Source organism: Crassostrea angulata, chromosome 4, assembly GCF_025612915.1.
Source record: "Crassostrea angulata isolate pt1a10 chromosome 4, ASM2561291v2, whole genome shotgun sequence".
NCBI lineage: Eukaryota > Metazoa > Mollusca > Bivalvia > Ostreida > Ostreidae > Magallana > Magallana angulata.
Genome location: NC_069114.1, coordinates 50,376,182 through 50,393,084, shown reverse-complemented (window position 1 = coordinate 50,393,084; position 16,903 = coordinate 50,376,182). Strand labels below are relative to the sequence as shown.

Sequence of the window (16,903 nt, the reverse complement as noted above, 5' to 3'; positions counted from 1 at the left end):
ACGGAAGGAGTCGTCAAATCGCGAGAGTGAACCACACCAAGAAGTTACTGTGCCCAGTGGAGGGGGATCCGTTTCCTTTCATTGAGTGGAAAAAAGACGGTGAAAGTATCAATGAACTGTGGGACAATCACAAAGTGATGAAAGATGGATCTCTACGAATTAAAGACATAGAAGTGGAGAATGCCGGGAAATATGTGTGTAAAGCCACCAATGGATTCGGCAGCATCTCAGTGAACTATACCCTGGTTGTTGTTGGTAAGTTTATAGTCTTTTAAAGAGTCTGAAAAATACTATCAATGCAGAGAGAGAATGGGATGTTTCCTGCAACATTTTCTTATGAAGTGAAGATGGAAATAAAACATTCAATTTTCATAGATAGGTCAGATAGTTGGAATTCTGTACATAATTCTGTTATTGCCATAACATTAACAAAAAAAAGACTGACAAGTTGCCAATATTAACAGCTTTAGACTGAGCAATTTTCAATCACTCAATCTTGACCTGAAAACAATATGAAAATTGATCTTGGTTTTTCAAATACAAATTCTTTACAGACAGTAGAAACTGATGCTTTGTGTATCTAGATTACTGTTAGAATCCATCTGTCTTTGTTCCAAAGATATATAATGCAACGAACATCCAGAAAATGGATGTGGGTTGGAGTTAGCTTGGGCATTGATAGATTGGTGATTCTATGGTGAGGTCTTGTGAATGACCATTCTTATAATGGACATCCGATGAAACTGATTACCAAAAAGAGGCTCAAGGTTCTTTTTTCGTCTTGGAAATGACTAATAAGGCTTCCTTTTCTAATTAGACTTGAAGAAACCAAATTCCCTGCTTGTGTTTTTATGAACTGACCCAGACAGAATTGGGAGAGTAATTTGAGAATTGATGATAGATAGGGTTACTTCCTTGGCTAGTGAATTCAATATTGCAAAAGTAATAACAGTGTTGGTCCAAGTTTGACTAGGGCACCTGCTAATGGGCAAAAGCATAGGCTTTGATTAGTCATTGGCTGTCCATCAATTCCATTGCACTTACCCTGACCAATTCTGTGAGCTTCCTTAATGAAATGATTGGGAAATGGGTCTAAACTTTGAGCTAGGTGGCAATAAGAAGCTATAAGCTGAGTAATAAACATTCCTTGACAGCATTTTCTTGTCACTAATTGGCTTACACTGAGGGCCAAAATTCTCATCATCTGTACGTCCATTTCCTGTAAAAATCAGACGGAATCAACTCATCATTATAAGACTTTACCAAAGCAAAAGCTATTACAGTTGAAGATGGAAAATCAATTGCTTGACTACATATGGAGAGGAAATTACAGATTTCTTCTGTCATAAACACTGTCTTGTAGAACTGTTTCAGGTCCGTCTGATCGGTTCTGATTGGAGCATTTGGAACCAATTACTTGAGCCTCAGCACCTGAGTCGAGGCCCACATTTTTTCCGGACATGGTCAATTCTTTTCAATCATTCTCCCTCAGATATCCCATCCATCCACATCACTATAATTGAAGAAATTGGTCTTCGTTGTTCCCACAAATCGTAAGCATTTTAACGAAACTAATTTGAGCTTAAGCAAACATTGTTTTAGGGTCAGAATTCTGTGGGTGCCTATTTGACATGAGGAGCTTTGGGAGGGATGGGGGCAATTATCCCTCCAGTTGTTATTTCAGTTGGAGTGTTACTGTGTTATTCTTTTTGTGTTTATCAAACAAATATTGTAGTTTGATTTAAGATTAGGATGGGGAGAAAACGGGGTCACCTAAGAATTATAAGCTGTGTCAGCCCACTGGAGTATGAGAACGATGTACAGTGTAATCCTCTAGTCAGGAGATGCTGAATTAGATAGTCATTGGGGGAGGGGGCAGTTGTATCATTACAGCTTGGGGTTTAGCTTTTCATTGGAACTCTAGATAATGTACACCATTCTGCTGTTGGCTCATCAGCTGCCATTGGAGCTGTTAACATTAGTGGTTATCCTGACTTGACCCAAACACAGGAGGCGAGCAGCTCAGTCTATCCTCAGCTAACCCCGCTCCTTCCCGTCCCACTCACCAGCAGGGGATGATTTAGGGGGGCGAGATTTATGACCGGTTCTCTATTCCTACTCAGCGGTCTCCTGTTAAATTGGTCAGTCCCGTTGAGTGTGTATTGGGTCGTGGGTTTTATTGGCCTGTAAAGTGGCGGGTCATTAGCAGAGACACATCATAAATCTGTCATATAATAACGGAGCTCTCCTTGACCGACTCAATGTAAACAGTGATCAGCTGGAGACAGGTCACACCAAGCTCTGTCAAAACCTTCTGGTTACAGATCAGCCGTAAACTTGGTACTGATTGTGTTATCATCTATTTTTTACTGTAGTTAGATTTATGTTGATCTGTACACCTCAACAAATTCACTTGATCCCCCTTTATTGTCATCACTGTAGTGCCCCTTTCTGCTGGGATTTTTTCTAGGGTTTTCTCCTCTTACAGGAAATTTAATAAGTCAGAGCAAGATTTCTATATTAAATTTTGTAACAGATGAGGCCGGATTTCAGAAGATCCTAGGGTTTTTTGGTGTGTAAACAAAATCTTCCTTGCGCGACACCAAATTCCGAGATCGCCATACTTTGCTCGATCAATTCCTCAGATGTCAAGGGCCAGAGAGACAGCGACACAACTCTATTTTGATTCCTTTGACCAAATTAAGTATTTTTCAAGCATCTAGTTGCTAATTTAATGAAAATGAACATTTCGGAATCAGACGAGGGACAATCATTTGTACATTTGGTACGGTGGAGTTGACGTTTGAAGGTTCTGGAGTTGAGAAAGTCAAACACACTTTATTAGCCGTTATCGGCTGCGGCGGGTGACACCCTTTGTTTTTGCCGAGGTTTTTGTGATATCTGGAGTGGATTGTGGCACTGTGTTGCCTCACACCTCACGGAAGATCATTTATATGGATGTCAGGACCCACAGCACTGATTAAGCAAGCTGTCTTTCCTGTCAAATTTAGCTATTTTTAGTATTGCACTCTTGAATACCCACTTGTAAGCATGGCAGTACCTTTAAAAAACGAGATAATGTTAAAACAGGTATTCCTAGCACAGAAGTTAAAGATACAGTGATGCAGTCCAGAATTCTTTACCCCCATATTTGTTGAAAATTCGCATAAATCAAGAATTTTATGGATGCAGACATCTTCTATTTGAGTGTTACAAGATCTTTGAATTCAGAGATGCATACTATGGTATGTATTACCACCTGTGTACATTTGGGAGTTAATATCACAGGCAACTACACTAAATCATGAAAGGCGATCACAGGGCAGGCAGAGAAAACGGCAAATAATCTTTAATTCTTTTATTATTAACTGCCAACTTTATATCGACTGGACTTGTACAATTGCTCGTTCCACTACAGTGAAGAATTTGGCATCAGGAATTCTTTTTCCCCAATTGTGTAAATGTCTCGTCTTGTTTTCTCTGAAAAGAAACGCTGGCCTATCAATGGCCTCTGTTGACAGTAGCCTTTAACTAGATTCATAGAATTCAAATGGGAAGAAAAAAATCTAATCCCAAAATTAAAACTCCTTCTGTGTCATATTGATTTGTGAATGTGGAGAGGGTTTTGATTTTATTAACAGAATTAACAAGTGACGGTAGACCTTACACGACAGAACGCGAGGGTCGGGGACATCAGACTGGCAGGGATTGTCACAGCGTATAATTCTGGCTTCCTACATGTCACGTCAAACCTCTGAATAAACAACCACCGGGTACACACCCGAAATCTAGCCCCCATCAACTCGTACCTGATTGACTGTTTAATCTAGTCCCCTATCGCCTCCTCGGACCTGATGGACGGTCAGAGTGGAGAGGATAATTATAAATAAACATTCTTGTCCATTCAGGCCATGGCATAGCTGTCCACTACAAAAGGGGCCAGGTCTCTTTGTCCCCCACTCTCTTGTCTTGTCAAAATATTGACTTTTCATATTTCTCTGGCACTACTGAGTGATACCAGCTGATAAAATCAGTGTAGTTTGTACTAAACCTTGGGGGTAGAGTGCTGTGTTAGAGCAGGCATGTACCCTTAGCTCCTTACACAGCAGAATCATATACAACACAGACTGACTACCATGGCTGAAGAGCCTCTCTCTTTTTTCCTGGATCTGATTTCTATCGCAATCATCATTAATCAGAGATGTATATAAATACAAAAAGCAGTCGGAAAATTGGATTCTTGTTGTTGATGACATATGTACAATGTAGAAAGTCTGTGGTTTCTTTGCGGGGCTGATATTTCTGCGAAGTGTCGACACACCGACACAAATCAGGGGTATCTAATTCACAGGGCCTTCTGATCGCGTGATTAATAGTTGAAAGAAAGAAAAAGCCATAGGAATGAAGCGGAATTCATCGGAAATTCCAACCTTAGATCTTGAATCAATTTGATTTAGTTAGTCATGGGGGTCAGTTTGTGTGACCTCTTGACCCCTGTTTCCATTGTTAGGGCTGCATAATCCTGGAGATTTACAAGTCGGCTTTAAAGTTTCATCTTTGCCAGGGCAAAAGAACTAGACAAATTCAGTCGTCCAATCATCTCCTTTCCTGCCTGCTCCTAATGACGGAGTTAATCCTTTAATGAGGACACAAATCAGTCCTAAATATCTCCCAAGATTATCTCCCTTTAAGTGAGCATAATTATTTTAACATATAACCAAACAGAAGCCCCAAATAAAGTCCTTACATAGAATCCATGCCAGTAATAGTGTCCATGTATCCCTCGCTTACAATGTGGTCCGTGGATCTGCCTTTGACATTGGTGTGTATATATAAATGGTGGAGACAGTTCAGTATGTCACAGAAGCGGGTGAGCTTACAGATACAGAAAGGCCGTTTTTATTTTATGTTCAATTACCGGTAATCAGCGTCGGCCAGGTATCTGCTTCCACACGTTACACGGATTTGGCTGTGAACGTTTAGATACGATCTCGCTCAGTAGTTTTGTTATTGACTGTAGCTAGACTGACATCTTCCGTGTGCGATGAGTTGACACGTATTATGCAGTAATTATCCTCACTGTGTCATCCCTTGCGGGAACGATTCAGCCACTGCGATAAAATCCCCGCTACCGAGTTCCCGAGAATCTGTTTCCGGACAGTTTGGATGTTTTCTCATCTCACCATTGTGTTGCTGCCGTCTGTCAATATTCACTCCTCTAAAAGACTACAACTTAAACTTCTAATTGATTTTAATTTTTGTCAGTCGGCTCTCTATGATTGTATCAGGCTTGTAGGAAATCTTGAATTTCATTATTCGGTGACTTCTGCAAGGGCATGATTTCTCCAAGCTCAATATTTAATATGCATAATTTTAAAAGGATTATGAAATGATTGAAATGTATAATGTTTTGAGGTAACGTGATGCCAACTATTTGGCTTAACTGACTTTGATTAATTAGTGCGTAGATATCCTCTAACTCTCTTATAGTTCATCTTTTTCAAGGCATGCCACTTTTTTTTTTCATATAAACTTGAAACTGAAAATAAAAATGTCATCATATTGTGGAAATAAACCGTCTTTTAACACAGAGGAATGAGAGTGGTGTGAATATTTCATGAGGGTATTAAGATCCTAATGTCTATCATTCTCTCTCCGATTTCAGAGGGCCGTTTTATTTGGGTAGAGAGGCGATGACTATCAGCGAGTGTGTATCGGAACCACTGAAGTCTGATCTCGCGTGGTCATATTTCGTCATATTCTTTAGTCGGGCTTTTGTATGAGCATACAGTATGCAAATGCAAAGGGCTGTCTTTGATTGAAAGGGGCGATAAAAGTCATATATTTACCAGGTTCCCCCCATGTTTACAATATTATGAAGATCTGTTAACGACTGCCTGATCAGGGTTATCCTAGCCATTTAATGATCATAAGCTTAAAAGACCAATTGTGTAGAATTTCATTTTTCTGTGTGGAGAGTTTAATGATTTATGTTCAGGTAATTTGATCCGCTGCAAAGATTGTCATAGGACATTGAGAAGAATATTTAATGTGTAATCATTTTTTGAATGGGGAAAGATAAAAATGTGTTATATTCTATCAGAGAAAACACTGTTGATATGAGAGGGGAAATAAAAATCAATAAAAAAAAGGGGTGAAGGGTTTTATTTATGTCTGTAATTGGAGGAATAAGATGAAACTTAGGCCCACCCAAACCAGAGGTGGACGGGTGGAAGTTGGGAGAAAAAACAGCCTGATAAAGCGGGCAACAATGGAAAAGTAAAACCAGTCTACCTAGAAGTGTTTGCGACTATGGGGTTTGCGGTTAGAAATCAAGGCTATTGAATTGCATCTTGAGTCCCCAACCCTCAGATCAAACCATCCTGAAAGAGGGAGCTAGGTCTAATTACCTTAAATTTGATAATAGCATGTATATTAGGATATTCCATCCATCACTTAGGAATATCAATGAACACCAGCAGATTCATCATTCAATGCAAAATGAATGAAAAAGAGGCCATTTGTTTTAACCTTGCATTCATTTTTGGATATTTTTTGACATTTTTGGCCACCTTCATGTTTACCGTACTCCAGCGTTCGACTAATCGACCTGTTTTATGATGTGTCATACAGGAACTGGTGACATACAATCAAAGATCATCGACTCGGAATAAATTGGACACTTCTTTTTGTTGTAATCGGCTGATCTCCACAATTTAAAACAACTTTTCTATTGTACCTTGGTATGCCCCCTTCCGTGATTTGATTGATAGCATTTAAAGGGCTCTAAAACTGTTAACATTCATTTAATATCGATTATTTTTTATTTATCAAAAAGTCAGTGACAGTTCTTGCGAGTATTTTAGCTAGCCCGTTCAGGACTTTCCTGTCATTGGCTGGCTGGGTTTTCCTGATATTGTGCCCTGTCTATAGTATTAATAATTTCAATTTAAACTTTCGAGATCCAAAGAATTTCGAATGTTCTTTCTTTTGCTGAGGCCAGAGAGTCTGTCATTTTTGGGAATCGCACCAACTTGCCAATCAGACTTAATTTCCCAGCTCCTCGGAATCACACCGTCACACAAATCAGCCTCCTTTTCATTATCAACTCCTTAATGGCTTGATTCCAATGGAGACCCACCATTTATTTATGGAATTGCCGGCCGCTGGCAAAAAAGACAAGCTTGCATGCTGCCACGAGCCGAGCACTATCTCGTCTCCCGTGGATGCGATATTAGTGCTTTGCATGTACAAATTACCATCCCATATAAAAATTGGTTGATAAAAACGTTTAAATGTTTTGAAGGCTTTTATCCTCGCCCCAGGCAGTCACACTGGCACATTGTTGCGACTTCCCTGGGGAGGGAAATGGATCAGCCCCTGCTGTTCTAGGCAGGGAGCTGGTGTACTTTTTGAATTAAAATTTAACAGGAATATATTTTTTTTAAAAGAGGAAATAAAGGATGCCCTCTGTGTTGTTGGAAGGTTTGTGGTAATTCAGGCATATGGAGGGCTGGTGCCCTGGCATGTGATTTCTCTTTTTTGTGTAGCTGCTGTTTAGTGGAAATGTAGTAAATATTGAGTTTTAATGGATGTTTCCTGGTGTATCTACATTGAACTAATGACAGATTTATTTTCACAGAGATTTCTCGTTTATCAGTTGCCGGTACTCTACCCTATATTAATGGTACACACTATCATCACAGCTTATCTGCTGTAGATTATCATTCACTTTTTATGTCTTTTTTTTTCAGATGAAGAAAAAGATGTGGTTTCAGTCGATGGTACAGAAGTTTACGCCAAGTCGCACGAAGAGGACCTGACTAAAGAAGGAGGTAATGAATTGATGCCATCATGTGTCTGTAGTCTCAAAATCCACCACAAATCTCTTCACAAAGATATACAATCATAACATTGTTTTGACACCTGTGACAAAAATTTACCACAAATTTCTTCAAGTCTTCAAAGACAACATATCTATAACTACCTTTCCTAACTATGACATCCCCAATTTACAACACTTTTCCATTAGTTTTGCTCATGAATATTGAGGGTAGTGTAGTCTTTGTAAGTTGCCAAATTTAGTCAATTAAAATAACATTTTTGTTCCTTTTATAATATGTCTGTAATTGATATTGTGATCTAAGATGTTCAAACAATTTTTTTCCATTTTACCATGGTGATCATTGTGATAATGTTCGCTACATTTATTTTTCTACCAGCGCCCCCTAGATTCACGAGTCCAGAGAAGATGAAGCGACAGAAGATAATCCGTCCGGTCAACAGCTCGCTGCGTCTCCGGTGCAAGGCGACGGGTAACCCCCGCCCCCAGATTTCCTGGATGAAGGACCACCAGGAACTGTATTCCCGGGACAGTGGACGGAGATCCTCTTGGACCCTCCGACTCTCCGACCTACAGCAGATGGACTCGGGATTGTACACCTGTGTCGTGTGGAACCGTCTGGGCTCCGTCAACTTTACCTATCACATTGAGGTCATCGGTAAGGAACCAAAAATTAACGTCTTGTATGAGCGATCTTTTCTTTGGGCAGAAGTACAAAGTTTAAGAATAAGAAGTCTGAGCTATCTTTATTTTATTTATCTCTCAAACACCTTTCTGCCAAGGATTTATAATATATTTAGAACTTGTAAGAATCAAGATGTTTACTTATTCTAAAAAAAATCTCTGAATATAAAAATTGGTTCTTAAGTTTCATCTACATTATCTAAGAATACCTCTAAACATCCTAATAATCTAAATATGTGGCGTAGGGTAATAGAATGTCTGTTAGAACATCCTCGGAGCTTGTCAGGGAATAAGTTGTTATGGTCATGCCTACAGACATATCTCACTGATTTCTGCCCCGAGGCAAATCTCTTCTGCTTGATGGATTAATTTTATATTCAAATTAATTCATTGAAACATACTGTTTAGTCTTTTCTTTTGTTGTCAAAGAAAAAGGCATTTTTTTTCAAATTACCTTGTTTCAAATTAATTCTCTAATACCATCATGATGGTCAAAGAAATGTCAACTTAAGACCCAGGAATATTCTTTGTTTTATTTTACATGCAGGAAATACCACCATTTTTACACAATATTGTATTTTTATACGACAAAGTTATATGGTATTTACAAACAAAATTAAATTTTGCAGACAAGATCATGTCCAAGCCAGAGCTGTTAGCCCCCCACCCCCTCAACACGACGGTCAATGCCGGAGAGACGGCCTCCCTCCAATGTAAAATCAACAGCGAGATGCAGCCTCACATACAGGTAACGAGATAATTCAAAAAGTTCAACATTTAAAAAGTTCATGTGTAATTGTGAGATATGATATAGAGAGTGATGGGATGTTAATAAAGAATAAATCACTTAATGTAAGCGCGGGGTGTAGGAAGAGAATCCTGTGGTTCTGATTGGTGGCGCTGGATGGAGACGGGTTCTGAAATGTTGAACAGTTGTGAATATATACACTGAATGCTGGGATACATCTCATTGCCACTTGATCAATAAATTGGTGTGTCTACTTCTGTTTGTGGAATGGAACGTCTGTTTGTTTTAACTTTAATAATGAAGAAACATGATCCATTGAAATGAGCCCCTGTAATAACAACTTCCCGGGGTAAATAACAGACAAACAGATGGTCATTGCGAACAGGAAGCCTCGCTGCGCGGCAGGTTCAGTATTTATATGCTGGATGCTGACTGTCAAGGCCTTAATGCAGACATTATTTGTTGCTCATGCTGCACAAATCTCTCCAAAACAAATACATATAGATAGCAATGATTCTTGATTGTTGCTGAAGTAAAACAGAATTATTTACCCATCAGGAAAGAGTATTCTCTTGGTTTCAGTGTACCTTCCAAATTCAAAATACACTAGAGGAATAAACTTTGGGTAGAATGTGAAATTAAGAAATAAGCTTTCGCGTAATGCAATGATTCCAGGCAGTCAGCAAATCTCAAATAAGTTTTAACATGGAAATATAGTAGTAATACCAGTCCTTTGCGTGGTGTATGCTTGCTCGATTAAACAGTAGTGAAATGTTCTGTGTTTAATTACAGTGGCTGAAGCGGGTGGATGACCCCAAGTTCAAGTCCAATAACACCATAGTGATCAGTAAACAGCCGTTCATCATCCTGAAGTCCAGTGAGATCGGGAGCGGATCCGACGGCACGTACCTCAATAAGTTTGTGATCCATCACGTGACTGAGGCCGACGGAGGGATGTACATCTGTCTGGCTGCGAACACAATGGGATTCAGCTGGAGGAGCGCTCATCTCATCGTCAAATCCAGTAAGTCTCAATTTTGCAAGCTTGTAAATTCTGGTACATTTGTGCTGGAGATTCGGCAATTTGCTCCAATTTTTTTGTTCTTTTATTTGTTTTTATGAATGAATTATTCTTAATTGCGTGTTGTTCAATCTTTCCAGAGCATCATGAGAACCATTATTCCTACCCGATCGAGCGCAGCAATTTGAATCTTCCCCTGGTGATCGGCGTACCAGGAGGAATTCTACTTGTGGTGATAATCATGGCGTTCCTTTTCTTCCAACGTCGGCGGAAGACCCAATACCACCAGGGGGCGATAGTCAATGGTCCCCACTTTAACCGGGTCCCCACCCAGGATCCCGAACCTTACCTAGGGAGCATGCACTCCGGCGAAGTGAAGACAAACATTCATGTGAACCCCATACATGGGACACAGCACAAGAACTTGTACGCTGGCATCCCCAGCCCCCATCATATGTTGTCCAGTCGGGAAAAGCTTTCCAAGAACAGTCAGAGTATAGACTTCTATACAGACATTTCCTCTGTGTCGCAGAGCCATCATAATCCTCATCATCACATGCAACAGTATTCCTATAACGGGCCGTGAACCGCGGGCTCCACAGATCTGATCAATACCTCACTTCCTCCAAACAAAGTCACACGATTGGCTGATTTCATGTGAAACAAATAAGTCATTCTGATTGGCTTTGAGCTTTACTAAGTCATGAAAGACAGCTGTGATTGTACTATAAAGCATTTCATTGATACAAAGGAGACTGTGATACAAACTACGAGTCACTGACAACATGGTGCTGATACTCAGGTGTGTTTGGTTGGAAATACTTGGTATTACAATTAGTAAATAATGTAGTGTCGGGCAGTGATGCATGGACATGAACAGACACAAAACTCTGTGCGAGACACAACTCTGTGCTGGGGCACTGTTCTCTGTGATATAGGGATGGCTGACAATATGAGAAACCAAATAACATCGTCATAGCCCTGGGACTACACAAATAAACTGTTCCGTGTGAGACAAGTGAAGCGATCACTTTAATCAGTTTTCCAATCAAACTTTGTGCCAGTCTATGAATGAGAGTGTTAGGATACTTTGTATACATGAAGACTATTGAGAATATGGGGATATTTTGTGTGAATGGATACTTTATTGTGTATCTGAACGATTTGTATATATCTGAACGATTTGTATATGTGGATACTTTATGGAATGCCTGGATATTTTAGAAGCACATTTTATAGTTTTGTATAATTAATTTGTGCGAGTGAGTACTATAAAGCTTGTTTGACTGGGTGATGATTGTGTGTATAAATGATGTGATTTGGCACTGTTATTGTGTGTGTTATTATAGGGATTTACACAAGGAATTTCCCTACCAGAGTGCAATCTTTATTCATTATGATCTTGGCTGTATTTCAGTGAACGTGAGATTGTCCATAGATTTGTATTTTTAGAGATTCTAGATTTGTTTTGTACATAAATTAATGATTAAGTTCACTTTTTGATACAGCACGGGGGATTGTGCTGAGGGTAAAATAATTTGAGTTACTGCCTGTTCTACAGGTGTTTCAATAAGGTGTCTCTATACTACTGGGCTACATACCTTTATGGCTATACATTCTCTTTACTGGTATACATATCGTCCTATAATACTGGTGATATTGAGTTCTGGGGGGGGAGTTGGTCATCTGTGGAAATTTTGACGGAGACCCGTGATTTATGAGTTCGTTCTTTATTTTATGTTGATATCGGGTTAACTTGGTCTCAATATTATTGTTCTGGAGAGTTTAAATATCTGGGAGGGGGTACGGGTTCTGCTCTATTGGGGCTCTTAGTTATGTTTGGACACAAGTCCTGTTGAAGTTTAATTTTTAAAAATATTTTAGTTTATGAGCAAATTAGCTGATCTGTTAAAAAATTCTGATTTCATTTTTAATGCAAAGCAGTGCTTTGTTTTGAATTTTTCCCACGTTACTTCAATGGGATTTTTTGTTTGCAAGTAATTATTACTTGTTTATATTAGCATTATTCAAAGAGAGGTAACTCTGATTTTTTTGTGAACAGGGTAAAAGTTGATGAGTTCTTTGTACACAGGTGTACCAGCCATGTTATATTAAAACAATTTAAACAATCATCCGTTTTGTCTTTTATGTTTTGAAAAATACTAACCTTGGTATGTATTGGGTGGTAATACAGAATAGAGCCTTTATAATTTCAATTTCTGTTGAGAAAATGGTAATTAATGTACTTGTATTTGTGCCTAATTGATCAAGGGATGCCATTTTTACTCCCAGAATACAAATTTACTACACATATTGATCTGATAATATTCCCGACAGAGCCTCAGGACTTTTATAATGCCTACTATCCCAAGATTTTCAAAAATTGTTCTGTATCCGGAATGCTGGTCAAATATGCGAATTTGCAAACATTTTTCTTCCATTGCATCATAAACATTTAAATAATATACAGGATAATATCATTATTTAAACAATGAAATACTTTTTTTTGTTATTCATGCGGGGAATGAAGGTGGCGATATTGCAGAAAAAATACACACTAGTAACCTGCGTTAGCGCGTTATGTATTTTTTCTGCAGTGATCGTTACCCTCGTAACCCGCTTGAATAATCGAAGAAAGCATATTATAGTCTATACACCTTTAATCCAACAAATGCTTCCGAGCTGTTATACTCAGGTGACCATTAAGGCCCGTGGGCCTCGTGACGTTATTCTATTGGTCATTCCTTTTTAGGATCAAAAGTTATCAAAGATGATGACTTATAAATAATACTATAAAAGTTTACATTTGAAAATACAATGAAAGATTAAATTCTCTTTGAAAATGTTAACTTTACAGCAATATCAGCTGCAATTTTCCCGTCGAAATTTTAAGGTGGCTCTATACACCACTTTTTTTATGACGCAGTACGCAAAAAAGTAAATCTGGAAGCATGCAATTCCGGTACTGGCTGATTTAAACTGAGGCAAATTGTATGGGGACCGCTCTTTTGAAAAAATTGTTTCAATGAATAGATTTAATTTGATAATTGGAAAATTCATTACTTACAAGTAATGTGGTATGTGACACCTTCACGTTGTGTGGTATTATTTATCGAAATAAACAATAAAATCAAGTATAATTTTTTAAATAGTTTCTTTCCCACTATTAAAATGTTACACCGTAGCGTAGTGGGTTAGTTGGTTCACTACAAATAAAAGATAAAAAAAAAAAAAGTTGGTTCACTACAAACCTGTTGGTCATGAGTTCGATTCCCGTTGAGAACTTTAAATTGTTTAACTTTACAAAAGAAGATGGGTGGATAAGGCGCGTAAAATGCCCATACGCGGTCGGACAGGCTACTGAAAAATTAAAGTATCAATAAATCTGATGGTTTTTTTTTTAAATCATTTAAAACAATATATATTTAACGAATCATTGATTTTTAACCCATAGGTATGTTCAATACTTGGAATATGTTGCCTCAAACAGGCGTATACGTATCAAAACCTGCAAATACTGTCATTTTTTAGAACTTCAAGGCATTTTCTTTTATAGAGTGGGTCTGTGCTCCATATTTTTCTCATAATCTATTTAAGGTCTATTGGAAAACAAACTGATTTCAATCAACAAAAACGTGGAGAGATGACCCACTATACATTAAAAATATCATTTTGTATCCCAACAATTGAACGTTTTGAAAAAATAATACAAGTCCGATAGTTCGTGGCCTTAGTCACACATAATATTTAAATAGCCCACTTTGTTGTGTCTGAAATGGCTCAGTGGTTAGAGTACCTGGCATAAGCTAACCTTATATATCTAGAGTTTTTATGTTACGTGTTCGATACCATCAAAATTTCCGACAATATTTTTTTTTCTTATTTTTTGTTAAATATATTAAAAACTGACTATAATTAGAATTTTGCTTTTGCAAAGTTGTATTATAATATATTTGAATAGATTTAATTGGGGAAAAATAAATTCAAAATTGTATTTCACTACTAAACCGAATGGGCATTTGCGCCATCTTATTCCCCCATCTTCTTTCTAAAACGTATTTTTTGGTTGAATACTGTGAATTAAAATTCTAAACCAGTGAAAGTATTTCAATTATAATGCATGTATACTTTAATGCACATTAATATCGACAGATGTTCCTTACCACATTAAGGGGATGGGAGGGTTGCTTTGAATTTCTCTCAGGTTGGGATACATAAATCCTATTAGCCTAGTCAATTTTCCCCTTTATTTATTTGACTTAGTTTTGCATTAAAGCGAATATATATTCACTTACACAGGCCTATAATAAAATATGTATGTATTTATCATTCCAACAATATATTTAGGAAATTTTCTTCAACTCAGAAATGAAAAGTCCCCAAGGTGTTTGTGCCTTGGGACTTAGGAACGATAACCCTTACCTGAGGAACTTTCATACCAAATAAAATTTATGAAATATTTTTTGTGTTTATTTGCAATGATTTTCATTCAATTTTTTATGTCACAGTTCTTAAAATACATTTTCTTATAACATAAAACAACTTTTTAAGATGATTTGTCAACAGAGTAAGAAAATATGAAAAATTATGTTTTGGGGAAATACTAAAAAAAATAATTGCAATAACATTTTTGAATGTTAAGAGGTGTTATATTTTTTTATGTGTCAGAAGGTAAGATCCATCAAATGACAAAAATATTTCTTTCAATTTGTTATATTTTTTAGCTGTCTTTTTAAGAAATATTTTACAAAAGCACGAAAAAACATTAGAAAATACTTTTAAAATACCTATAGTATCCCTATCATCATTTTAATATTTGATAAGACTATGTTCTGTGGTCTTCCATTTAAAATTGGAATAAACTGTGGGTGTATAGAGCAACCTTAAATGCAATTGACTACAAAAGTGACAGAAGACTTCTGAAAGTCATGTATTTGTGGGCAGGCACGTAACATCGGGGGGAAGGGGGGCAGGGGCCTGCCCCCCCCCCCCCCCACACTTTTCCTCGCAGCAACAAAATTTCTTAAATTTACATATAAAAAATTCAATTATCATGGAGTTGCCCCCCCCCCCCCACTTTTTGGGGGAGTTTATAAAAAAAAATTGGAATGAAAATATAAGGAAATGAAGTGTGAAATTGAAGATATAGATACACTATACTACAACCCCCCCCCCCCCCCCCCCCCCCCGGATTAGGATTTTTTAAAGTTGATTTTTTTTTTTGCTTGTCAAGATTTTTTTGGATGAGTCTGCCCCCTTTCAAAAACGATACTACGTGCCTGTTTGGGGGAAAATATGTATATTGACAATGGCTGAAGTTAAATTGCAGAATCGTTGTCCTGTGAAATATCTGGGTTGCCTAGAAGTGATATCTTTCTTCTTTAATTTTTTTATATTCTACTCATATTTTTTTAAATATAGGTTTAACTGACATGTAGAATTATCATACGGCAGGTTTTTCGGCAAAATAAAGTTCTAAGAAATACAGCTCAATTTGCTTTAAATAATTTGCCATTAACAGTGTTTTGAAGATATTATTTTACCTTCTAATTTGAACATCCGATTTCTATATCATTTTGTTGCCAAATTAGCATATAATTATTTTGTTGTCTTAATAACAATTAAATGTGAAGTTACTTTTTGTGGGTTATGGCAGCACAGAATGTAAATGATTACATATGTTTAATAAATGTAACAAAAGTGAAATTTTTTAGAAAGTTTTTTTAATGGACCTATGTGACTTTTTTGCATCGGCTTATTCCCCCAGATTCTTTCATCCACAAATGTAGTGGCTTCTTGAATACGTTCATTGAAGCACCCGAAACAGGAAGACGCAGATATCGATGACACAGGTCACTATACTACAGGGGATAATGTTATGATGAAAAAGAAAATTATCCAGTGATAATTGTAGTATTAAAAGAAATATTTTTAACGCCAGGTCCCTGTATCTTATACGAATCTGAGTTAACTGGAAGGTGCGAATTAATTACTATAGTAATGTTTACTTAGTGCATGGTGTGGATTGAAGGTTACTTGAGGGCGCAAAATAGCCATGAACACATGCATATTGGCGCTGTGCAAATTGAAATGAAATTTATATATATATATATATATATATATATATATATATATATATATATATATATATATATATATATATATATATATATATATATATATATATATATATATATACACACACACACACACCATGGTACAGTTCCAGTTAGCGCTATCTGCTTTGACTTTGAGACGCGTACCTCAAGTATTGTGTCTTAGACTTATGTCGTCCAAAGTATACAAACTACATGTACGATTTTCTACATACTTGATATACGAATAGATCTTCATATAAAAAGATTTTTTTCTTCAAATCTATGGAATTTCGGGACAAGAAGTTTAATGGAGAGCACGGCTGATTTAATTCGGTCAAATCTGAGTTCCCAAGGAACGGGAGATTGCTCGGCGACTTTGTTGAACCCGAACTTATTTTGGTGTACATAATTCAATTCCCGCGGTACTGATTCATGGTTTCTTATCATATTTAAAAACGTGAGAATATTTTTATATCGATAAACTTAAAATTGTTAAAATGATTTTGGGA

The 16,903-nt window shown here is 37.2% G+C and overlaps 1 protein-coding gene across 4 annotated transcripts in view; it reads left to right on the top strand.

The window, feature by feature from the left end:
* Positions 1-12,428, top strand: part of LOC128180308 (fibroblast growth factor receptor-like 1) — a 28,086-nt gene extending 15,658 nt beyond the window's left edge. For all 4 annotated transcript variants that reach the window (XM_052848286.1, XM_052848288.1, XM_052848289.1 and 1 more), the window contains exons 3-8: positions 1-255; positions 7,755-7,835; positions 8,223-8,501; positions 9,157-9,275; positions 10,068-10,299; positions 10,437-12,428. The exon at positions 1-255 is cut by the window's left edge and continues 21 nt beyond it. In XM_052848286.1, the coding sequence (XP_052704246.1) occupies positions 1-255; positions 7,755-7,835; positions 8,223-8,501; positions 9,157-9,275; positions 10,068-10,299; positions 10,437-10,882 (1,412 nt within the window). In that variant the 3' untranslated portion in view covers positions 10,883-12,428. The remainder of the gene's footprint in view (positions 256-7,754; positions 7,836-8,222; positions 8,502-9,156; positions 9,276-10,067; positions 10,300-10,436) is intronic.
* Positions 12,429-16,903: the final 4,475 nt, after the last annotated feature.